The sequence below is a fragment of the Anabrus simplex genome, chromosome 4, assembly GCF_040414725.1.
Source record: "Anabrus simplex isolate iqAnaSimp1 chromosome 4, ASM4041472v1, whole genome shotgun sequence".
Taxonomy (NCBI): Eukaryota; Metazoa; Arthropoda; class Insecta; order Orthoptera; family Tettigoniidae; genus Anabrus; species Anabrus simplex.
In genome coordinates this window covers 261,952,002-261,977,784 of record NC_090268.1, presented here as the reverse complement: position 1 = coordinate 261,977,784, position 25,783 = coordinate 261,952,002, and the positions used below count along the sequence as shown (strand labels likewise).

Sequence of the window (25,783 nt, the reverse complement as noted above, 5' to 3'; positions counted from 1 at the left end):
CTTGAAGCAAGTGTTTAAAAACTGTAGACCTGCTAGTAAAAAGTCATATAAATTTGGGAAGTTACTAGTTGATAATTCCTTTGTACATGGTATAATAATGAAACGACGGAAAATAGACAGTCTACCGTAAATACGTACAAATGGCATGAGATGTGAGAAAAATTATTTTATTATGTTCGAACATCTGTAACATTCAAAGACCGACCATTACTGCCTCCTGTCCATGGGTGGTGTATGTGAAGCAGAAGCCCCCCCTTCCGAATAAAACCGTGCTATAGAAAGCACGCCAACCCACCAGCTGATCGTTAACGTATGTTATGAGTTGAACTTCCAAATGTAATACATAGTAAATGGAAGCATCCTTTTGATAACTGCTGCTGTTAAAAGCCAGGCCTTTATTTTTAAGTATGTTTCATGCTTGTTCTCTACATTTACCCCATCAGGATTTACCTAAACAGCTGATGTGACAAAAGAGAGACTGTATTGCTTAGGTTACATATGCTATCAAGTGCCCAGATAGTGCCCAAAGTTCCACAATGAAAAAAATACAAATAAATAACAGAAAAGCTTGCAGAATTTATGGAAGCAATGCGTTTTATTATCATAATGTTTAATTTTGTACTTCTTTGTCTATTTTTTTTTATTAATGCATAGTATATTCTGTTTGGAGTCTCTGAAAATTATAAGCAGTTAGTGAAACATACAAGCAAAAACATACTATTATTATTATTATTATTATTCTTTGTTAGGTATGTTGATGAATAAACACGTATGACTGGACTGTTTTCAATACTCTTAAACCTGTTTCTCTCCAAAAATACATATAACGGCCTGAGTTACGAGATATCACTTAGTTAATGGACTCGCCTGCTATATTAATGTCAACAAACGTGAATACATTGGAATGTCGATAATCCTTTCCCAGAAACTACATTTTCGAGGATTATTCATTCAGATTATGTGATCCCTCGAGCATCCTAATTAAATCACGTGAAAATCTTGCATTCTTCGAAGAAACGCTTTCTCGGATTAACCGCCCAGAAATTTCAGTCCCATCAACGCTAAATCCTCGATCAAGTATTTTTCAAGAAACTGTATCTCACAAAAAGACTGCAACGGCATACCTATGGATCTTGCCAATAACGTTCCGTCATTGCGATAATTAGAGCAAGTACGGTACTGAAAAAAGCTATCGGCGGTGAACTTGCATACAGGACTATCTTAACATTACATTCAGGTGGTATTGTTCATAGAATCCTCAGAAATCATAAAGAAGAGAGTGGCCACAACAACTGGAAAGAGACATAGCGCATTTCAACTTCTCTACGTGAAAAAGAATTTAGTTTCGCCAAATGGTCGTACTTGTAAGACGTCTACATTATATTCAGGGTTAGATGTTTATTTTTAAAATTTTTTAGATTGTATCGTCAAACAGGTTTTCGGCACTTCCCTTAGGGCACTGTATAGTCATTAGGCTTTCAGGCACGAATCAAAACTGCTTCTTTTTAAAACAAATCTAGTATTTTAATATTAAAGCATACAGATGTTACACCTTTCATACATAAAGGCATGGGACGTCTTGGGATTGCCTAATACTGTTTTGGTCCTGCTATAATACAGGAAATTTTACGTTTTCGTGTTAAAATATCATTAAGACCGCAGTAGTTTTATCTGAGCAATGGTATATTTAAAAAGTTTGTATCATTTCCTACTCGTACTGACATATGCTTCGGGTGCGCTTTGCAGCTGAGCTCAACGTCATGAATAACCGTAATTTCTGAAATGTTGATAACTCTTTTCAATTTTATTGTGATTAGTGACGGGCAGAATTGAACATAATGCATTCTTGAAATTTTGAGAATCGATACACACTAAACCATATTCTAGAGTTCAACATAACCTTTAAAAGTCAACGTAGGCCTAATTTACGTGGTACAAGTTTTCCAGAAACTGACTGCGAACAGTATACCGGTGACCAAATTACAATGGAAGATTTTAAAAAAGGGAGGGGGGGGGATTTTGCCATCACGTTGGATGCCTTTGTATCTAATGTGCTTTATTTTATTAGATTAGAGAATTAACAACTACTTGTGATCGATTGTTGTTTGGCTTGGTGTTATTCAATTTTTCGAAGAGTTTCGCTGATCGAAATCGCTGAACTGAAAGAAGCTTTCACAGAAACTGACAAAGTTTCCCCAGTGAAACTGAATGTAAAGTATAGAGATCTTTAACTCACAGACCAGTAATGTTTGAAGCCGGCCCCGCGATCTAACTCGCCTGCCTCTAACCCGGAGCACCTGGGTTCGATTCCCGGCTAGGTCAGGAATTTTCACCTGGATATGAGGGCTGGTTCCAGGTCCACTCAGCCTACGCGATTACTTTTTATTGAAGAGCTACCTAATGGTGAGATGGCGACGCCATTCTAGAGAGCCAGGAATTACAGCCGGGAGGATCGTCACACCGTCCACGAGTCAACTCGTAAGCTGCAGACGTTCGAACCAAGCAGCAGTCACTTGCTAGACGAAGGCCCATTGGTGCCGTAGTTTGGTTTGATTTGGTTTGGTTTAGGAGTGCTTGTAAGATTATAATTATACTCGTACATATTTCACTGTTGTGATGTTTAGCCAAATTGTTGACAGTTTCCATTCGTTCCCAGATATTCAGTTTTCTCGTGTTGTACTCTTTTTTTTTTTTTTTTTTTTTTTTCCCCGTGGTCCCTCCAAAAACAGAGAATTGAGGTTGCACTGTACTGCTTAACTAAAATAAACTTGTGTCCTCATTCTGAGGTAGCACAGTTCTTTAGGCACACCCCCAATGGAGGTGAGCAGCATGTACCATTTTACCACATCTCAACTTTACCGCAGTTCTTAAATTGGGAATTGAACTCGGGCCCCAGAGAACAGCATCTAATTGTGCTCATCGTTACGCTGGTGGACATTCTGCAGTACAAAACACAGACATATAACATGATGGCGTGTTCCTGCAATGCGTGGGACTAACATACAAAATTATCCATTTGTGCAACATCATTGGAGCTGCAGCCTGCTACGGAGACTGACATTTCTTGACTGCAAAACACAAACATATCGCATGACTTTGATACACGTTTTCATTCTGCAGGTCAGACGTTTTTCTTTCTTTTTCCTCCTACTTCTTCCCATTTTCTTTGTCTCAAAAAGCCAGTGGGGTCTAATACCCAAGGAAATACGGTAATTCCTTTATATCATGTACAGTAGTTTGCAATTAACTCTCTCCAGCTCTACTCATATTCTCAAAATTTTCAATGACAATTCATTCAAATTACAATTCAATCAATATATATTCTTTAAATGTCATCATTACCATTATACAGTTCCAGTTTCCCGGGTACTGTTAATGAGTCTCTTCCACTTCTTCCTGTCCCTATAAAACTTGTCATGGAGAACATCATCCACTGTCCATCCTATGTTAACTAGATCAACCTTGATCATGTCCATCAGGTTTTAGGTTTCCTTGCAGGTCTTTTCCCCCTCCACCTATCTTTCTAAATTTATTCTGGTTGTTCTTATAGACTCCATCCTCATCACATGCCCGTACCACAGTAGACTGGGTGAACCAGATTCGGTCTAATAGGGATGTGTTTATTCCAGCTTCTTTCCTCACCTCCTCATTTCTTAACTTGTCCATCTTGGTCTTCAGGATGGTGGATCTAAGAAATTTCATCTCCGATGCTTGCAGTCTTCATGAATCTCTTTTTGTGAGGGTGCACACTTCAATACCAAAGGTTGTTGGTATGAAATAGCTGTTAAACATGATCAGTTTGGCCGGTTTTAGAATCATGGTCATCCCATAAAAGTGTTTTTACTTTTTGGTAGAATTCTGATACCGTTTGCACTCTTTTCCGTTTTCCCTTCTGACCAAAGTATCACTGGATATTCCACTTCCAAGGTAAGGAAAACTAACCACGCACTCTAGCTGCTGGTCTCCAAGTTTTCCAATTGCTGGACGCCCTTCTCTGTTGACCACTGTCTTGGTCTTGCTGATGTTGAGGTTACATTCCTGGAATTTGGATTTCCATATGGCGAGTCTGGTCTGTACTTCCTCTTCTGTTTCACCCCAGATTATGACATCATCAGCAAAGGTCACTGCATTCATTTCACCTAGCTTTTCCTTGACGTTCTTCATACTATTTTCCATAACAGTGATGAACAGTAGTGGGGTCAGTGCATTTCCTTGCTGAACTCCACTCTTCGTCTAAAAACATGATGATCGAACTTCCCCAATTTGTACACAGCCAGTAAGTCTTTGTACAACATCTGAATTTTCCTTACCAGCCCATCAGGCACATTTCTTTTCGTCAGGCACTCCCAGATCTTATCTCCTATAACACTATCATAGGCCTTTTCTATGTCCAGGAATACAATGACCAGGTTCTTGCCTTTCTCCCAATACTTTACCATCATCCTGCGCATGCTAAAAATTAGATCCAATGTTGACCTGTTACTTCTGAATCCATATTGCCCCTCCTCTTACTGTGGCTCAATGCTGGTTCTCAATCTCCTAGTATTTTTAAGCCCACGAGACAGCAGTATTATTCCTCTATAGTTGGTCGTTTTCCATCTGTTGCCTTTCTTAAACGGGAATTATAACGCCCTTGCTCCAATCTGCAGGTATTTTGTTGTCTGTCCATATGGCATTTAGTACTCTGTGCAGCCACTGTATACCCTGGATGCCTGCTGCCTTTATCATGTCCACATTAACTTCATCTGCACCAGAAGATTTTCCTTTGAGCATAGATTTTAAGGCTGTCTCAGTTTCTGTCCAGGTGATGGGAGGTTCCTCATTGTAGGCTTGGATTTCCTGTTCTGTCTTCTGATCTTGAACTGGTCTATTCAATAGGTCGTCGAAATGATTCTTCAGGACTTCTCTCATGTCACTTCCTGAACAAGTTTTCCATTTTCATCTTCAAGTGTCTTTATGGTATTCATTGGTTTCCTTTTACCTCCGATAACACTATACAGTAGTTTCTTATTGCCTCTGCTGTCTTCCTCTAGTTTCTGAATTAATATATTCCATGCCTTAGTCTTTTCTTCTGTAACTGTTCTTTTAACGTCCAGTTTCTTGTTTCGGTATAACTGTTCGAGGTTTCTGATCTTAGCCTCATCTCTAGTAAGATCCAGTTTATTTTTCTCCTGATCCCTTTTTTTCCGCAAAAGATTTCTTTCCCTGATTGCTGCTCTCACTCTTTCATTCCACCAAAGTGTTTCTTCCACCCTTGTTTTCATACTTGTCTTTCCACAAACTACAGTTCTTCCTTACCCAATGAGTCCCTAGTCTGGTCCAATCAGCCTCTCCATTTTCCTTTCATCTCTTGGTAACAGGGTTTTTATCCGGTTCTGATACTCAGTTCTCCTGTTTGCATTCTGCAGTTCCCATACTTTGATTTTTGGCATTTTCCTGTCCTGTACTTTTGGCAGATAGAAGTTTCTCAGGTCAGCTACTAATAGACGGTGGTCACTGTCAAGAATCTTGCTGGGTATTACTCAGACATCTGTTACCATTCTGCTCCTTTCTTCATCTGAGATGACATAATCACAGTCTTTTGTAGTCCATCCCAACTATATTGTGTTATCTTATGGCTCTGTCCCTTCTTGAATCCACTATTTTTCACCACCAACCCATTCCTCATACAGAAGTCAAGGAGATGTTCACCTTCTATATTTCCTCCACCATACGTAACCCTTTTAACATAACTTTAATCTTTTACAACATCTACCTCACTCAATATCTCTTTTTCAACACCACCATGACAACACATTCTCTTATTTTCACTGTCATAAAAAATGAATCATATTAAATTAATACAAACATACAGAACATCCATGGCCAAGCAACTACATTACAATTACCACAGAACATAGAAATCAACATTACATAATAGTCAAAATCAAGTACGGAAGGGAAGAACCTAGGTATGACCATGACAAACTCTTGACTGGTCTGCATACGTAGGAAATACATGTAGAAAGATGTACGCGACACTACACCCTCTGAAACGACATAAGGACATTTTGCCACAAGAAGTAAAGATAAAACTACTCCAAACTTTGATACTACCAATACTTGATTACTGCGACACTGTCCTCATTGATGCGACCCGTGAAATAACTATGAAACTTCAACGAGCATTGAACTCTTGTCTTCGATTTGTTTTTAACTTGAGTTACGATGCTCACATAACCCCTAGCTACACATTTTTTTCCTGGCTGAAACCCGAGAGGCGACGGAAATTCCACGTACTTACATTGATATATCAAACTCAGAAGGAAAATCTACCCAAATACATCTCTTCAAAATTCCATTTATTATCCTCATTCCGTAATTGTAACAAGAGATCTGGGGCTTCCCTCGCTATTCCCGTCAACCACTCTTCAATATATAACAGATCCTTCGTTGTGGCTGGGTCACGACTTTGGAATTCACTCCCAGCTGCTGTCAGGAACTCTAATTCAATACCGAAATTTAAGACTTCATGTAGAGATTACCTGTTGAATACCGCTGATTGTTTCATGTGTATGACGACGCATGATAGGTTGTGTGATTGTGGTTATTATTATTATTATTATTATTATTATTATTATTATTATTATAGTGTAATGTACATGATATTTAGCTTCTTACTCGTGTACATAGATCACTTTTATGGCCATACTTATATTTCCATTTACTTTATTACTTATTGTGTTCTCTTTAAGCATTGCTTATTTTTTCAGTTTGTATCTTACTTTTCCTTTATAACTTTGTCTCTTTCTCATTATCTTTACACTCCGAATTTTATTCTATTTTACTTGTTGAACTCTGATTTCTTTCTTCACTATATGTTGTCGAAATCTGTAATTTTTAGCTTATCTTTGATTTTATGATAGAATAGTACATTTCTTTTATATATGTATTATCTTAAATTAATTACGTGGTTAAGTGTAAGAGAGGGCCACGAGCCCTAACTTCGCCACTGTAAATAAATAAATAAATAAATAAATAAATAAATAAATAAACAAACAAACAAATAAACAAACAAACAAACAAACAAATAAATATAAATATATATATATTTCTTCTTACACATCTAACATATAGCATAATAACTATATCATGACTACTATAAATACTTTTTTATTAAAGACTTGAGAGACAGATTGTTTTGTGTATGAATTTGGTTTATGCTCCACATACAGGGTGTTTACAAATGAATATCGGAGTTTTAACGCCTTAAAATATTGAATACGTTAAACTTACAGTTATACATTATATGTCAAATGAAAGAGCAACTCAAACAGTTTTGTTTGTTGGCACCAGTGCGCATGAACGTGCAATAGTTTCGCCGCAATCCGCTAGACAGCGGTAGTAGCAAAGATGGCGACTAGTGAACAGAAAGCTTTTTGTGTTTTGCAGTTTGCAAAGACAGAATATGTAGTTACTGTGCAACATGCGTTCCGCATTAAGTTCGGTTGTGATCCTCCAAGTGATGATAACATTCGCAGATGGTATCATAAGTTTGAAGACACCGGTTGCCTTTGTAAAGGGAAGAGCAAGGGACGACGAAGATTAAGTGAAGAGACTGTTGAGCGAGTGAGAGAGTCATTCACTCGTAGCCCAAAGAAATCAGTCCGGAAGGCTAGTCGTGAATTACAACTTCCTGCGTCGACCGTTTGGAAAGTTGTAAGAAAACGCTTACAGCTACGTCCTTACCGTTAACAGTTATTACAGGCTCTAAAGCCGGCAGACCACAGATTACGTGCCAACTTCGCAAACGACATGCTGTTACATGATTATGAGTTTATGAATCGTGTTGTTTTCAGTGATGAATCGGTCTTTCACCTTAGTGGACATGTAAACACTCATAACGTGCGCATCTGGGGCTCAGAAAATCCTCACGAGTTGGTACAAATGCAACGAGATTCCCCTAAAGTGAATGTTTTTTGTGCCGTATCCCGGCGAAAGGTTTATGGGCCTTTCTTTTATGGTGAACGTACTGTAACTGGTACTTCTTACCTCGATACACAAGAGCAATGGCTCTTCCCTCAGTTGGAAGAAAATGAGCCAGAGAACTTCATTTTCCATCAAGATGGTGCGCCACCTCATTGGCATAACGACATACTACTACCGCTGTCTAGCGGATTGCGGCGAAACCATTGCACGTACATGCGCACTGGTGGCAACAAACAAAACTGTTTGAGTTGCTCTTTCATTTGATATATAATGTATAACTGTAAGTTTAACGTATTCAATATTATAAGGCGTTAAAACTCCGATATTCATTTGTAAACACCCTGTATTTTAGCATATAAATACAGCAAAACCTCGTTAGTACGTTCCTCATTAACATATTTTCCCGCTTACCATGTCGTATATTTGAAGTCCCGATTCTCACTGTATTAAACCTATATAAAAATATCTCGCTTATCATGTCACAAATTTTCGCTATTACCTCTTAGTACGATCACAATTTTCCTAGCCTTGAAAATGTTAATTGTCATCCCTTGTGGAAGAAACATGAATTCGAACTCAGGTAAGAGGCCTTGCCGCAGTTGCGTGATAAATGGAAAAGGCCCTGAATTCTTGAACTTCACAGGATAAATTGCGCCTTTGGGGAGTAAGCCATTAGCTTTATAAATACCCAGTAGGCTTGCCAGTTAGCAGTGAAACTGCAGAAAAACACAATTAGCCTGTTTGTGCTTGTGTTTCGCATTCCATTCAGAAGTTAGAAATGTATTTCGTGCTTAGATGTACAGTGACGGGTAGCAAATATTTGTCGTGCGATACCCTAAATCTGGAACACAATCATGTGAAGGTGACCAGCGTGGTGCATATCTATCTTGTTATAGCCTATTTATGGATATGGAAAAAGTCGTGAAATTCCTTACTAATGAAAACAAAATTAAAGTCTCTCAGTCAGTCGACTGACATCTAGATCTTTAAGCGCGCAGAGGTGGCGTGAAACTGAAATTCGCACCTTCCAGTTTGGACTCGATCACTCAAATCGCACCTGGTCAGTCAAAGTTTTGTTCAATTCAAAATGGCGGCCATGTGGCCTCCAATTCGTTGTGTAAGTATGTGACCAGGAAGATAATATGTAATAAAGAACTGGTCCAAAATAAAAGGCTTCTACTACAGAAAGAAAGAATGTGATCTGCAATAATACGTACTTCAATATTTTTATGGGCCCTGGTCAAATGTTTTCATACTTGTTGCTTGGTGTTTTTAACACTTTTCAGTGCACTGTTATTATAAGCCCCACCGGAGTAAGTTCTGATATTTGTTCTCTTGTGTTTTTTCACTTCTTTTAATACTCTCTTCTCATAGAATTTTCATTGTACCTGCAGATATATGACGTAAATCCCCTTATGTCAGAAAAAAATCATATCTAGTGTTTCCATATCCCTGTTGGAAAGTTTTTCTTCATGTATTCATTAGTACATTTTCTCGCTTAACAATTCCTTTTTCATGGTCTCCTACAGAAACGTCTAAACGAGGTTTCACTGTATAACTGGGTGAGGTTGATTTTAAGAAGGCAGTCTATTATTTACTACTTTTAACATTTATTTCCACATAAATTTTACAAATTTCATATGTTGTAAAAATCATTCATTATTTAATAATATTGTGTATAAATGTACAGAACTACAAATTATCATGAAATCTGCATGAAATTACTTTCACATTTTAAACTATGAACATGGTTTTGTCCTTGAAATTAAAGAAAAATTTACCAAATAAACTCTGCCCTGCCTCTCCATTATATGACAAATCTCTACTTAGTATAAAATAAAGTCTTGGATCCTGTCTGTTGGTCTTTGAGGGCTCATCTGAAGAACCACAGGATAGATTTTGATGCGGTTATCGCCATAGTATTAAGTACTTCTTGAGAAAGGTTTATATACAGAAACATTCATCTATTACTAATGGAAGCCAGGCAGTAATGATTTCAGTGAAGCAAGTCAAAGTAAAAACTGCCATCCATGCGCCCTTTTAGCTTATGCTGGCTATAGTATTAAACATACATCTATACTGTGTGTGTAAGAATTGATCAGCATATTATCCACAAAAGCATACAACTACCTTTAACACACAACACACTGTAACTATTTTTATGTTACAATTTGCAGTACCGGGCCAGTTGGCCGTGCAGTTAGGGGCACGCAGCTGTTAGCTTGCATCCAGGAGATAGTGGGTTCAAGCCCCACTGTCGGCAGCCCTGAAGATGGTTTTCCATGGTTTCTCATTTTCACACCAGGCAAAAGCTGTGGCTATAAGTTAAATAAGGCTACGGCTGCTTCCTTTCCACTCCTAGGTCTTTCCTACCCTGTCGTGTTGTTGCGATGTAAAACAAATTGTAAAAAAAAAAAAAAAAGTTTGCAGTGAAAAACATTTAAAACAACTTTTTAAATTAATTAGTTAATCCCTATCAAAGTAAAGTGTTTATTCCCCTTAAGTAATGTAGAAAAAAATTAATTTACAAAGTGTTATTTTCATCTATTTTTCAAAGATTTCATATTGATGTGCAATCCCCATTCTGAAATATGGGAAGGTAAATGACCAGCTACAGAGAAACTGCGTAGATTAAGAGTAGGTGCACTTCTGTTAACATCGGCCAGCATTCACTGAACATGCTATGATACTTGTAACCGTACGTATGTACGATCCCCGAGTTTTTAGGTTAGGAAATTTTCGTATATAGTTTGTTAGGTTAAAATCATGTAATTTTGTTTATTTACCATGTAAAAACGTAATATTATAAGAAGAATGTATAGTTAGGGAATATTGCATATGTTCATCATTATATTTTGTATAAATTTCCGTTTGGGTAAGAGTCCGTAAATATGGCCTAGCCGTAAGGATTGTGCAACTGGGAAAAATGCGACTATAACGGGAAGGACGGTTGAAGTCAGTTGGATGTGTTGCAACAAGTGGCTTGAAAACACGGGGTACGGCAGGTTGTATCGGTTGAAGAAATGGAGTGAATCAATGTGGACATACATGAGTGGACGGTCTATGTCACATCATATACTCGATAGCCAATGCGAGGGCTTTGTTTTGAGCGAGGTTTTTTGTTGACAGAGTGACGCGGGAAGAAGTGCCGGTGTGAGCGTTGCTACCACTAAACTTTTCAGGACGCGATTACCACGTGTAGCAAGCCTATATAAGCATGTACGCGTGTGCGGCAAGTCATTCTGATTCGAACTCTAATGCTGTTTCTGATTGTGTTTCTGTCTCTGATTCTGTGTGTTTCTCACTCGGACCGGCGCGCAGCAGCTACTTTGCGCATAGTCCTAGGCAATGTTGTATTGTTCTTGAGTATCGTTTTCGGAGTGAGCACGCTATATGTTGGTAATGCTAATGAGTTTCTGGCGGATGTTAGGTCAAAGACGCTACTTAAGTGTTTATTTGTAACTTCAACTCTGTATAATAAGTTGGACTACAATTCTTCTACGAGATTATGTACAGTGGATGTGGTGATGCGTACAGAATCGAGATTCGGTAGTGGATGTGTGTTTGAGCACAGAGCTGATTCTTGGTCGAGGAAATCGTCGGCCGAGTATCCACTTTCAGTTGCAGAAACCTGAGGCGTTACACCAATCTGTGCGGCACTCGAGAAGAACTCAAGACGTCGATGAAGTGTGTAAATAAGGTTAGGGATGCTCTTCGTAAAGAAGGTTGCATCCGTACGTAGAGAAAGTCGTCGTACTTTTCTCTACCAGAATACGATTTTTGTTCTATAACAGTAGTGAGTGTAGTGGGACTCTTACCTGGAGGTATGTTAAGAAATGTATATATAGTATCAACAATTTTATTGATGGTTTGTAGTGTGTATATTTGCCTTTGTAAATGACAAACGAGTAGGTCTCGTCAAGTAATGATTTGGTTGTTGTTAGTAGTGTGTATATTGCCTTTGTAAACGACAAACGAGTAGGTGATATAGATGTTGATTCCCATAGGGAATCTGAAATATTTGTCCTGAATGAGCAAATTTATAATACCAATATAAATGGTCCGTTATTGGACATTATAAATTTTCCAGCTAGCTCATTCTTGGTTGCCAGCGTTTCGCCCTCATGTGCTAGGGTGGGCTCATCAGTTGGTACCTAGCACACTTACCAATACGCTGGCTAGTGCATACCGTGGAGGCCACTGCGTAGGCTAACTGGAGCCACCGGCAGTGCCAATGCACTAAGAGACTTTGTCTCATCACTAAAAATTGATGCCTGCTTGGCCATCAGATGATATAGATGTTGATTCCCATAGGGAATCTGAAATATTTGTCCTGAATGAGCAAATTTATAATACCAATATAAATGGTCCGTTATTGGACATTATAAATTTTCCAGCTAGCTCATTCTTGGTTGCCAGCGTTTCGCCCTCATGTGCTAGGGTGGGCTCATCAGTTGGTACCTAGCACACTTACCAACTGATGAGCCCACCCTAGCACATGAGGGCGAAACGCTGGCAACCAAGAATGAGCTAGCTGGAAAATTTATAATGTCCAATAACGGACCATTTATATTGGTATTATAAATTTGCTCATTCAGGACAAATATTTCAGATTCCCTATGGGAATCAACATCTATATCATCTGATGGCCAAGCAGGCATCAATTTTTAGTGATGAGACAAAGTCTCTTAGTGCATTGGCACTGCCGGTGGCTCCAGTTAGCCTACGCAGTGGCCTCCACGGTATGCACTAGCCAGCGTATTGGTAAGTGTGCTAGGTACCAACTGATGAGCCCACCCTAGCACATGAGGGCGAAACGCTGGCAACCAAGAATGAGCTAGCTGGAAAATTTATAATGTCCAATAACGGACCATTTATATTGGTATTATAAACGAGTAGGTCTCGTGAAGTAATGATTTGGTTGTTGTTAGTAGTGTGTATATTGCCTTTGTAAACGACAAACGAGTAGGTCTCGTGAAGTAATGATTTGGTTGTTGTTAGTAGTGTGTATATTGCCTTTGTAAACGACAAACGAGTAGGTCTCGTGAAGTAATGATTTGGTTGTTGTTAGTGGTGTGTATATTTGCTTTTGTAAACGACAAGCGAGTAGGTCTCGTGAGGTAATGATTAATGTTGGTCGTAGTTGTTTGTACGTTGCCTTTGCGGACGGCAATCAGGAGGGGGTCTCTTTAAGTGATGATTATTGTGGTATTTATTATATGTTTGTTTATTATTTTGGGAGTAAAGTTCTGGTATCAAACTTGCAGTAAATCTTTTTATCAGTGGAGTGAGGATGAACCTGGCATGCTACCTTCATCTAATTTCAGGGGTAAACAGGTATGGTTATGAAGTAAGTTTGGAGCTTCGTCAGCCTGATGACCGTCGCCTTGGGAGAGGGAGTTACTCATTGCTCTATATAGTTATATATTCCTGTAATTGTTTTACAGGTGGCGCCCATTATCCTTGTTATTTACACTTAGTTGAGTCAACGTTTATCTGTTCAGTATTTCAATAGCTTGCAGTAGTTACATACTATATATATATTTTTTACAATTTGCTTTATGTCGCAGCGACATAGATAGGTCTTATGGCGAGTATGTGATAGGAAATGCCTAGAGGTGGGAAGGAATCAGACGTGGTGCTAATTAAGGTACAGCCCCAATATTTGCCTGGTGTAAAAATGAGAAACTACGGAAAACCATCTTCGTGGCTGCCGACAGTGCGATACAATAATTAATAGTTTTCCAGTGATTTATTTGTTATCTATATATAATCTATTGATTACGATGCTTGTTGTTTAAAGGGGCCTAATATCTAAGGTCATCGGCCCATAAAATCTGTTATAACCCATTCTGCCGAGATGAATAGTGAATATAGGTCACACCACATGGAATCCAAACAAGTGTGTTTATCACGTAACAATGAAACTGACCAACAAAAGGATTCTCGAATGTAGCAGGACAAGAGGGGAATTACTTCACAAAGACAAAGCGAGTCATCTTTTTCCAAATTGACTGCCCAGGGTCAAGTATATTAATTAGCATCCATAGCAGTCGATAGTAAAGAAGCATACGATGTTAAATAGGAGGAGGATCCACCTTTTCAATACTCTGTTATTAAGTTGAACCAAATAGAAGTTACAACCTGTTCATTTGGGACCGGTTTCAACACATTTGAAGTGCCATCATCAGCCAATTAGCAAAGCAGAGCAAAAATTAAATCATAAAGTTCTAAAAACACATAACACAATGATCACAGTCAAAAGAGTAAAAAGAACAACACTATTATGTGCCGAAATAATTCCAGTCGAAGTTCATAAGAAGCACAACGAGATTGTACAAGTCCTGCTTATGAACTTCAACTGGAAGCATTTCGGGTGTTTTGGCACGAAATAGTGCTGTTCTTTTTACTCTTCTGACTGATCATTGTGTTGTGAACATCAACTGGAATTGCTTCAACACGAAATAGTGTTAATTATTCTACGTACTCTTTTTGACTGTGACCAACCATCAAAGTTATGCAGTGGGACGTGATTGGTAGAGAACATTTTGAAAAACTGCTCAACTCAAGCTACTAATTTAACTGGCTGTGGCATAGTATAAGTGGTCTTAATACCGACAATCCTTATGATTTGCTTCAGATTTGTCTTTACAACTAGGGGTAATCTCCGCTAACGTGCATACTGGAGAGAGCCCGTTCCGCTGTAAAAAACGCAATATGGCGGTTTACAAAAAGGAGTATTCTACGAAGACATGCAATTTTTCATACGGGATTAAGGCAATTCCAGTGCAGGGAATGATCTAAAACATTTACCAAAGGATTTCAGCTCCAAACCCTCCTGTCTGTTCATAATGGTGAAAGGTCCTCCCAGTGCCAGGATTGTAACGATGTTTGAGAGAATAAAAGATCTAGCCTCCGAAAACACATGACGTTTCATACTAAAGACTGTCCAATCCGCTGTAGAGAACGCAACAAGGCGTTTACAACTAACAGTAAACTCCGAACACACGCTGTTATACATACTGGATTAAGGCCATTCCAATGCCGGAAATGCAATAAAACTTTTACCCAGCGAGGTAATCTGCGAAAACACCTGTTTGTTCATAATAGACAGACACCATTTCAGTGTCAGGAATGCAATTAAATGTTTAGTCAAGGCTTGTCTCTAAGCAACACACCATGATACATACTGGAACAAGGCCATCCTACAGTAAAAAATGTAATAAAACATTTAAAGTTAGGGGTAGCCTCCGATAACACACAGCTGTACATATTGGAGAAAAGCCAAACCCCTGCATGGAATGCAATAAGACGTTTTGTCTATTTAGTAATCTTCGCACCCACATGCTTTCTCGTAACGGAGAAAGGCCCTTTCAGTGTCAGGATATCTTTTTTTTTTTTTTTTTTTTTTTGCTATGGGCTTTACGTCGCACCGACACAGATAGGTCTTATGGCGACGATGGGATGGGAAAGGCCTAGGAGTTGGAAGGAAGCGGCCGTGGCCTTAATTAAGGTACAGCCCCAGCATTTGCCTGGTGAGAAAATGGGAAACCACGGAAAACCATTTTCAGGGCTGCCGATAGTGGGATTCGAACCTACTATCTCCCGGATGCAAGCTCACAGCCGCGCGCCTCTACGCGCACGGCCAACTCGCCCGGTGTGTCAGGATATCAACAAATTATTCGGTAGGAGAAGTGACCTCTGGCTACACATAATGATACACACTGGAGAGAAGCCATTCAACTGTGAAGAATGCAGCGAAGTGTTTTAGAAATAAACAAAGTCTCCGAAGACACCCCGTTGTTCATACTGAATGAATGGCATCCCTCTGAACCCACCTACTTTCTCATTCTGGAAAAAAAAAAAAGGCCATTGCAGTATGAGGATTGCAGCCAAGCATTTAAATAGGCATATTTAATATCCTCAGTCACACCATCAAGACATAACGATGAATGAAAATCTGACCACTCAAGTGTCCATTTCCTTTAACCAAATCCAGCGAGATCCACTGTCCATATTACCTATCATATGCTCAACGCTTTAATACTGTTCTATGACTGTTAGATTTCTTGTTCTACGGTGATATGTGCAAATTACCCAGTTGGTAATTACTGATCATAACAGCATAAGTTAATACACTATATGTACGGCTATATCAAAAGCTGTGCCGGCATACATTAAGGCAAATTTTAGCTCCCTGCCGTCAGCTATTACACGACTTCAGGAGAGAGTTGTTACAATCGAACAAGCGACAGGTTTAGTGAGAGCAACGCAGAAAGCTTTGGAAAATGTGCGTGGTGAAGTTGGCGAGTCGGTATTTCGGAAACTAAAATCTAGTCTTGATAAAAGCAAGGATACAAGGTTTTGTGCTCAGTCGTCCAGGTACTCACCGGGGAAGATTTCAGTGTAGTGGATATTGAAGAAGAGCTGTCACCAAGTGATTTAGCGCACTTCAAGTATGCACCCCTCGCATCTGTGGACGTCGAAAGGAGCTTTTCGACATACAAGAACGTTTTGGCCGACAATCGACGTTCTTTTACCTTAGAGAATCTACGGAGGGTCACAGTTATCTACTGCAACACCGTCTGAGGTAAATATTAAAACCTAGCCTACATAATATAGGATTAGATATAGCTTTACAGTTAAATCTGCAACCGACGGCGATTACGATTATCTTTATAGGAACGTTGTTTTCCTTTTCAGATCATTTCTCTTTACGGAGTACCTGGTGTCAGATCTTCGTACCGGTACATTTTGTTTCTACGGAAAACTGAGATTCCAAAACAAAGAACTGATATCTTGCTATGTAAAAATTAGAGAAAATATCAATTATCAATATTCTTCATATCTAGAAATGTATATAATTTAGTTTCAAACAATAAATACCTGGGATTTTTACATCATTTTTTGTTCGTTTTAAGGACATTTGATAATTTTAAGGTCATTTAAAAGGTAATTTTTTAGCATTTTTAGGTCAAAAAATCCGGGCCCTGCTTATAATCATCTTCTCAATTTAATCACCGTCACCACCAATATTATTATAGTCGGTACGGTAAAACTGAATAAGATATTAAAAAACCTGACATTGTACTCTCTTGTTATAAAGTACTTTTCAATATGGCCAATAAGATAGGTAAGTAAAATTAAATTTTTGGCACCTTCCCCTAAACTACCATATCGAACAGGTGAACAACATGATTTATAGCATACACTGCAGTTCCTTACTTCCGAACTTCACATACTGATTTTCACTAAATACTGTTCACCCATTTTCTCGTACTTCGGCGCTAGGCAACAAAAATCCAAATTCATGAATACCGTATTTCACGGCATAATCGTCGCCACCGCGTAATCGTCGCACCCTTTATTTTCAATACAAAAATCGGACTTTAAACCTTTAATTACATAATCGTCGCACGTCCAAATTTTGTTCACTAATCTGGTTAAAAGGTAAATGTAACTGCAACGTAAGTTGCACATGAATGCGCAATTTAAATACGTGTATGGTTTATGGGCAATTTGGCAACACAGTCACGTTTGCGACATGTTGCACAACGTATAAATAAATAATACCGGTATATGTACGACGCATGGCTTACCGGTAGACTATCGGCAGTTTGACAACGTGGTCGCGAGAGAGTGTACTATTTATTCACCACCTACATATTATGCTTACCGGTAGGCTATCGGCAGTTTGACAACGTGGTCGCGAGACAGTGTACTATTTATTCACCACCTACATATTATGAGTTCCCATTTGAAATACGTAAGGCTGTAAGTTATCGCTTATCGGCAACGTCGCCAGGAAATACCGACTAGGTAGGTTGAATGGACCTTGAACCAGCCCTCAGATACAGGTAAAATTCCCTGACCCGGCCGTGAATTGAACCCGAGGCCTCTGTGTAAGAGGCAAGCACGCTACCCCTACACCATGGGGCCGGCTCCTGTGTTATTGCGCACGAAGTGAAATCCAAGACGATAACGCAGATTTCCACGGAATTATTCAGCCGAATTATTTACGATGTCTCAGTTGTCATCGCTAGACTCTTATCTTACTACTACGTCATAAGTGTCCGGGCATGGGATGAAAACTTTTATCCAAGCAGTCAAGATAATTATTATCCAATGCTATTAAAATTTTATTTTATAAACTCGTCAGTAATGTAATGTAAAATCATCAATAACTGGGAAGAAATATTAACCTAATTACCGTATGTTTAAAAGAAATTGAAAAAAATGAATGTTTGTTACTGACGTCTCGGAATACAGTCAACTATACAGTAGATCTACACCGCGCTAGCTAAAGCTCCGGTTTGCGAGCTTTGCACAAGCGCAGTAGTGTGTCGCAACCAACGAGCTAAACTGATAAATTGTTGCATGCTTCCTTGCTGCCTAACAGTATTGGCTGCTCTGGAATGGACAGATCACAGATGCATTTATTTGTTTCAGATTTACGTGATTACTGTAGACATGTGTGCGTGAGAATTTAAGTTTTTAATTTGTGTTTTGGGTGTTTGCAGAAATAATTTGTTTTAATAGTGAACAATTACGGAAAGTCATTTATATCGCAAAACATTAACGTGTGAAGCATTTATAAGCGATTAAGGGTAAATATAGAAACTATTCTGCGGGCTTCAAGCTAAGCGTAATTGCCTTCGCTGAACAGCACGGGAACAGAGCTGCAGAAAGAAAATTTTCTGTGAGTGAAAAGTTGGTGCGTGACTGGCGGAAAGTAAAAAACAAGCTAAAAAGCACAAACCCTTCTAGACGCGCGTTTAGAGGTCCTAAAACAGGGAAGTTTCCTATAATTGACGAAGAAGTGTTTAGGTACGTCAGTGAAATACGTAACAATGGCTGCAGTGTATCATATGAAATGTTACAAATTAAGGGACAGGAGGTAGCGCGCAAACACAACATACCGGTAACTCAATTTAAGGCGACTCGTGGGTGGATTAAGGGGTTCATGCGACGACACAATCTGTCAGTGCGAAGGAGAACAACACTAAGCCAAAAGTTGCCTGCTGATTACACAGACAAGATTGTAAATTTTCACCGATTTGTCATACGTTTGCGCAAGGAAACTTCGTACTTGCTTTCTCAAATCGGTAATGCCGATCAGACTCCAATCTTTTTTGATATGCCTCGCAACAGCACTATTGCGCTAAAAGGATCACGGAGTGTATTAATGAAAACCAGCGGTAGTGAGAAGTTGCGATGCACGGCAATGCTAGCCATTACAGCTAACGGGAGAAAGTTGCCGCCTTACATCATATGCCGCCTAAGAATATACAGTTTCCCCGTGGAATTCATGTACGAGTGCAACCAAAGGGTTGGATGGACGTAGAACTCATGCTGGACTGGGTTAAAACTGTGTGGAATTGAAGACCTGGTGCACTACTAAAACAACCAGCTCTGCTTGTTTTAGATAGTTTCCGAGGTCACCTCGTGAACGAAGTGAAGCAAATTCTCACTACAATTAAGACACGACAGATAGTCATTCCTGGTGGCCTAACATCTGCTTTGCAGCCACTAGACGTATGTGTTAATAAACCCTTTAAAGACCACTTACGTCGATTTTACAACGAGTGATGATGAGCGGCGATCAGCAATTGACGCCCGACGGAAATATCAGGCGTCCACCCTTGGACTTGTTATGCTCGTGGGTGAAGAAGAGTTGGGATCTTATACCACCTGAACTAGTCTCCAAGAGCTTCAAAAGGACTGGGATTTCGAATGCACTAGACGGTTCCGAAGATGACGCAGTGTGGCAGGGAGACGAAGAATCTGATACTGGTATTAACAGAGGCGAGGACGGCGCATCAGATAGCGAAACCTGCGATAGCGACACCGAAGATTTGAAATAAATTGCGTACCTGTAAGTCCACATTTCACAACAAAGCGATAATTTTTTGCAAGTGTAATATTTTAACTTTAATACTCAAATTAATGACAAATTAACTTAATACGTTCATTTTTACTTTCAGGTTGGAAAAACGTTCGCCGAATTGTTGCGAAAAAAATATGAACTTTGTTTTAGACTATTTTAATTATTTTGATGTATAAACGCGAGTATTACGTGCATCTTAAATTTGTATCAAATACAATTTAGTTATAAATACATTTTTTGAGTAATACAAATACTGGTATTAAATATTCATCGTATAATGGGCGCACCCTACAATTTTTTTCGAAAATTTTGGTATAAAAAGTGCGACGATTATGCCGTGAAATACGGTATGTCTGTTGTCATAGCTGGTATGGTAAAAATGTTTAAGACATAAATGACAGGAATTTTAATAACTTTAATTATGTAGTATTTATCGATAGGGCTAATAATAACAAATATTTGAGAATTAAAATTTAGGCCTTCCCCTAAACTACCATTTCACTCAGCGTGAATACAATTATTTATTGCCTAGATTGTTGCAACTTATTCCCAGATTTTAAATACCGATTTTCATTCAATTCTCTTCAGCCGTTTTCTCGTGATGGGCGTACATACATACATACAGACAGAGAGACAGACATTACGGAAAATTAAAACATGCATTTCTCCTTGTGACTGTGGTCACGACCGGTGCAGAAATATCATTCTTTTCAAATTCTGAGCAATGTACAGACACTCTTATTTTATTTATATTGAGATAAATTATAATTAGTCATAAAATTTCTCCAAATGGCTCGTAAAATCTCTAGAAAAGTAACTAGTCGTTATCATTCAAATTCTGTCACTAAATTACTAAAAAGGAATCCATATCTAGCAACTAGAATCTGAATCTTTAGAATCAACTAGACTGATGTGAATGAACATGAACATAGCACGCGAGAACGAGAGATTGACAATCTATATACGAGTCGCGATATACAGGTTTCAATAATCATCGCACATTCGCGCACATTTCTCGCATTAATAAACGTCGATATTTAATTTGAAAGCGGCCAATGAGCGAAGGACTTCCGGCCACTGGCGTAAAAAAAAAGCTGAAATGGCGGGATTTGAAAAATATTTGAAGTTCACCAAAAATAAGCTAAAATCAGGAGAAATAATAGAATAATCAGGAGGCGGAAAAAACTGTCGAAAATCAGGAGTCTCCCGCCTAAATCGGGAACGTTGGTAGGTATGCAACAATATACACATCAACCATACCAGAGATCTCCGTACAGAAACGAAGAAGTGCTTCAAAAAACTTGGCCTACTCCTGAATACTGAATACGAATCAAAGTTTCACTCCTGCGACAACAACTCTGTGAGAAAGAATTCGATCCCTGGATTGCCTTACCATAAAAAGGTAAGGCTGTTATACTGAATAAGGAATACACTCCCGCCAATCAATGGGTAGGAAAACCCGGAGGTTTAACCAGCAGTGACTGGAGAAATGCCATAAAACTGACAGCAAATGTAATTCCAGTTCGTGCATTACCTGGCAGGTCCCAAGACAATAACCATTGTCGGCGTTGCCACAGTAAGATTGAAACACTTGGTCACGTCTTGAGTTCCTGTCCATTTAGTGACACCCTGCGGAATTCATGACATCATCGTATAAGATCTACGATTGCTGAAGCCCTGAGAGAAAAGCACTATACATTCAACGAGAAGGTACATGGATTGTCTCAGACAGGGTCAAACCGGCGGACTGACATGATAGCTATATCACTGGGCTGAAGTAAAGGGTTCATAATAGACCCCACAATTAGAACCGAAGCATCATCCACTCAACCACATGATATACACAAGGAGAAATGTGATATATATAAACCCACAATTCCATACTACGCCGAGAAACATCATCTGGACTCCATAGATGTGTTAGGATTGAAGATAGGAGCAAGAGGCACCATTACTCACACATTCCACAACTTTTGTAAGAAATTTCATTTGCATAACCAATTCATTAAGGACATTGGGTTAGCAGCCCTGAAGGGGCCGTTAACAATAGTTAAAAATCATTTATATTCTTAGCTGTATCCTTGTCCTAGAGGAATTTCTCATGGATTTCAAAACTATTGACTGATACAATTTTTTATTATTTAGGCTTTACTATAGTATACCTATCGTTTATAGACACATTTTAAATGGCCCTTGTAATTATCAAATTTTTAAGTAAGCTTTGTCTTTTTGGCAGCCTCTAAATGGAGAAAACAGAAATAAATGCATTTCTCAATAAAAAAGAGTCCAAATCACAATAAGAGTCTGCTTTGGCATGACAAACAAAGTGCAGTGTCAGACACTTAAAATGGCTGGAGATGATCTCTGTGTAGAACATTTTTCTCATTGACAACTTTGCATGCCCCTTTCATGTGATACATCAAAACAGAAACATTTTGTGTTCATTACTGGAGAAAAAACTACTAATGTCATATACAAGGAAATCTTACAAGTCCTCTGTTAAAATTAACCTATTGCCTTAAATTCATTACTGCTCCTGTGCAAAGCAGGGGTGGGTAACTAGTAATGAAATAACTTGTCTTAACAGTGGGCAGAAACTACTAGCGGTGGCGGGGTTCCCGACAATTCACACTAAGTTGCTCCTCAAACCCTCACGATACAGCAGATTCAGAATACACGCTCAAAATTTAAAAATATAGGCCACTGTGCTACAGGTCAGTGTTCACTTGTAATGATAAATGTGTAAAGATACAGAAAATCCAAACCTGTATAAAATATGGAAAAAAAAGAAATATCCATTGCTGAACATAAATATCCAAATAACATTAACACTTACTTGCATTTCCTTGTTTCGTATATCTGTCAGCATAGATTCCTTGGCTCCCAAATCTTCTGTGATTTTAGCAAGCTCATCATGTTTCTTGGTTACCGTAAGTTTGGCTTCTGCCAACTCCTGAGTCATCCGAGCTAATCTTTGCTGCATTCCATTCAGCTCTTCGTTTAGACGACGAACTTCTTCCGTCTGCTGCTGTTGCTGACGACTCAAGGTGTTCACCTGAAAACATATCGGTAAATGTATTGATTACAAAAAGCTAAAATGTTCTATACCAACACACGTTCCATAAACTTCAATACCAGTGTGACAATCCTGCACCAAATCCCTCAATTTATGAATAACAGGAACAATGGCAAGAGAGCTGTACTTAAAAATGCAATATGTGTGATAAAGCAATACAATAAAATCAGCTTAGGATAAGACATCATTTAAGGCCAAATAGGTTAATGGAAAGGACATGGTAGCAACGTTTCTAGATATTGAAAAGGCATATGACAGCGTCCCAAGGAATTTGGTATGGAAAACATTGACAGAGGCACAGATTGGGAATGAAACAATGCAGATGGTAATAGCATTGTATCAAAATTGCAAAAGCTGTGTTGGAACCAAAGTGGGTCAAAATGAATGGTTCAGAGTTGAGACAGGCTTAAAGACAGGGAAGTGTACTGTCTGCATTACTCTTTATTATCATCATGGAAGGATAAGAAATTTTGGAATGAAGATTGTACTGCAAAAAGTAAGACTTTGATCACAACAAGAGGTAACAGAAAATCCAGGGGAGTGATAAAAATAGGAAATTAACCTCTTGAAGTAGTGAAAAAATTTTAATATTTGGGCAGCGTGTTATCACAAGATGGAAATTTCGATGGAGAAATCGATTTAAGAATACAGCAGTCCACAAGTTTCTACCAGTGTGTGAAACATTGTATGGAACAAAGATGTGTCAATGAAGTGCAAGAAGGTTTGATACTCATCCTATTATAAACCTATAATGAGCTATGTTTCAGCAGCCTGGACGTTAACTAAGCAGAAGCAAAGTAAGATAGAAAAAGCTGAAATGAGGTTCTTGAGGAGCATACAGGGAAAGACAAGATGAGATAGAATACAAAATGAGGAAATAAGAAGCAGCATGGGAGTGTGTAAAATTCGAGAAGAGATTGATATAGCAAAGCTGAAATGGTTTGGACACATGATGAGAATGCCAGGAGAGAGAATACCAAGGAGAACATTCATGGATACAGAGACTGGAAAGAGGCCTAGGGGATGTCCTGGAATGAGATAGAGGAGCTCTATTGTGGACTGTATTGCAAAGAGAGGAGTCCATAGCAATAAAGTATTAGAAGACGAATGGTGGAAAGATTGGGTAAGGTGGAGGGCTTTGGTACACTAACCTACCCAGAGAGAATCTGGAAAAGTGAACGGATGAAGAAGAAGGACGATTACCTTGGAAGCCAACAGACCAGCCATACGAGATAACAGAAGTACAGGGAAACCATGGCAACTTATCAAACTCAAGGAGTAAATAATTTAAAATTAAGAGGCCACAGAGTTTGATGAGGATTGTTGTAGACTAACGATATGATGAAAAATGTATGTACGCATGTATTATGAAGTTTCATTACAAACTGATGTGAATAATGGGACTGAAAATTGTTTTGTTTGCTTGTTTGTTTGTTTGGATGACCAAGGTAATGTCATGAATGAAAGACAATAGTTCTGAGAATAGTAAATAATCGGCCGGGCTCAATATCTCAGGCGGTTCAGGCTTTGGCCTTCCGACCCCAACTTTGCAAGTTTGACTCTGGCTCAGTCCGGTGGCAGCTGAAGGGACTCGCATACATCAGCCTCGTGTAGGTAAATTTACTGGCACATAAAAAATCCTCCTGCGGTACTAAACTCGGGCACCTCGGCATCTCTGGAAACCGTAAAAGTACTGTAGTTAGAGGGGCGTGAAAACTAAAAAAAATTATTATTACTAATAATCGATTGTGAGGATTGCTGCTGGTATGTTCTGGTTTAACATGAATTAATTGAGAGTCCAAATTGGAAGAATTATCACCAGCTGTGGATAATTGAGGTTCTCTTTCTGTGAAATGCAGTAGAATATGGTAAATTAAATTTTAAAGATCCCAGACCTAAATAAAACTGCAACGAGAGGACAGTCATGAAGCCATTATGAGAACTGACTCACATGCTGCATTATTTTTAATGGGTGAAGTCTGCGATGTCTACTTTGGTAAAGTTTGGTTCACATATTCTTAAATTATAACAGAAATTATAATTAACTGAACTCCAATGAAAGCAAAGCTAAGTTAATGAGAGGTATTTGCACCATAAGACATGTGGGAATTATTCAATGATAGACAAGTTTTCTGTTAAATACCATTGTATTGTTGACAGAACGACACCCAATCAGACCCACCTGCCTGACAAGAGGAGTCGAGTGTCAGATCATCTGTGTATCTCGTACGGTGAAGAGATCAAGGGTACTGATCAGCTGATTATCTAGCTGTTAGCGTTGGTATGGTATAATTGGTCATGACTGAACCTCATCAGCCAAGAGAATTCATCATCTCACCTAATTCGTACAGTATTATGACAGTCGATCAGATGATGCACTTTTGAAATGTCAACTTGTGTCAGTACACTTATTTTAGTAGTTTTTAATATGTATCGTCTAATTATTGTCTCTCAGCTGATGGTCGCTCATCATCAAAACTAGTAACACCAAGACAAATGTAATATTTTCAAAATAAAAATGTTTATAGATTTTTTTTTGTGTGTGTGTAAGCTACAATGTCGTAATTAATGTGTGTGTTGGCAGGGATAATTTGGTTATGAATTAATTCAGAAATGCAGTGGATATACCACACATTCATATGTATTAAGTCAATTCTCGATGAGTGATCTTAGAGAAATACGCGTGTTGAGCATAGATAGTTTGACCAGGCAAAAGTGAATAGAGAACATGCGTAAATTTCAACAAAAAATTTTTTTTTTCAAAGGTACACCAACTAAATACTGTAGTACGTAAACATATTACATTGTGACAAATTGCCTTGTTTTCTACCATTAAAAAATATTTAAAAGTC

General features: G+C 38.6%; 1 protein-coding gene across 3 annotated transcripts in view; it reads right to left on the bottom strand.

Moving 5' to 3' along the window:
- The window catches only part of Mgtor (Megator), a 546,425-nt gene that overhangs the window by 293,425 nt on the left and 227,217 nt on the right, over positions 1–25,783 (bottom strand). For all 3 annotated transcript variants that reach the window (XM_067145519.2, XM_067145521.2, XM_067145520.2), the window contains exon 20: positions 22,692–22,910. In XM_067145519.2, the coding sequence (XP_067001620.2) occupies positions 22,692–22,910 (219 nt within the window). The remainder of the gene's footprint in view (positions 1–22,691; positions 22,911–25,783) is intronic.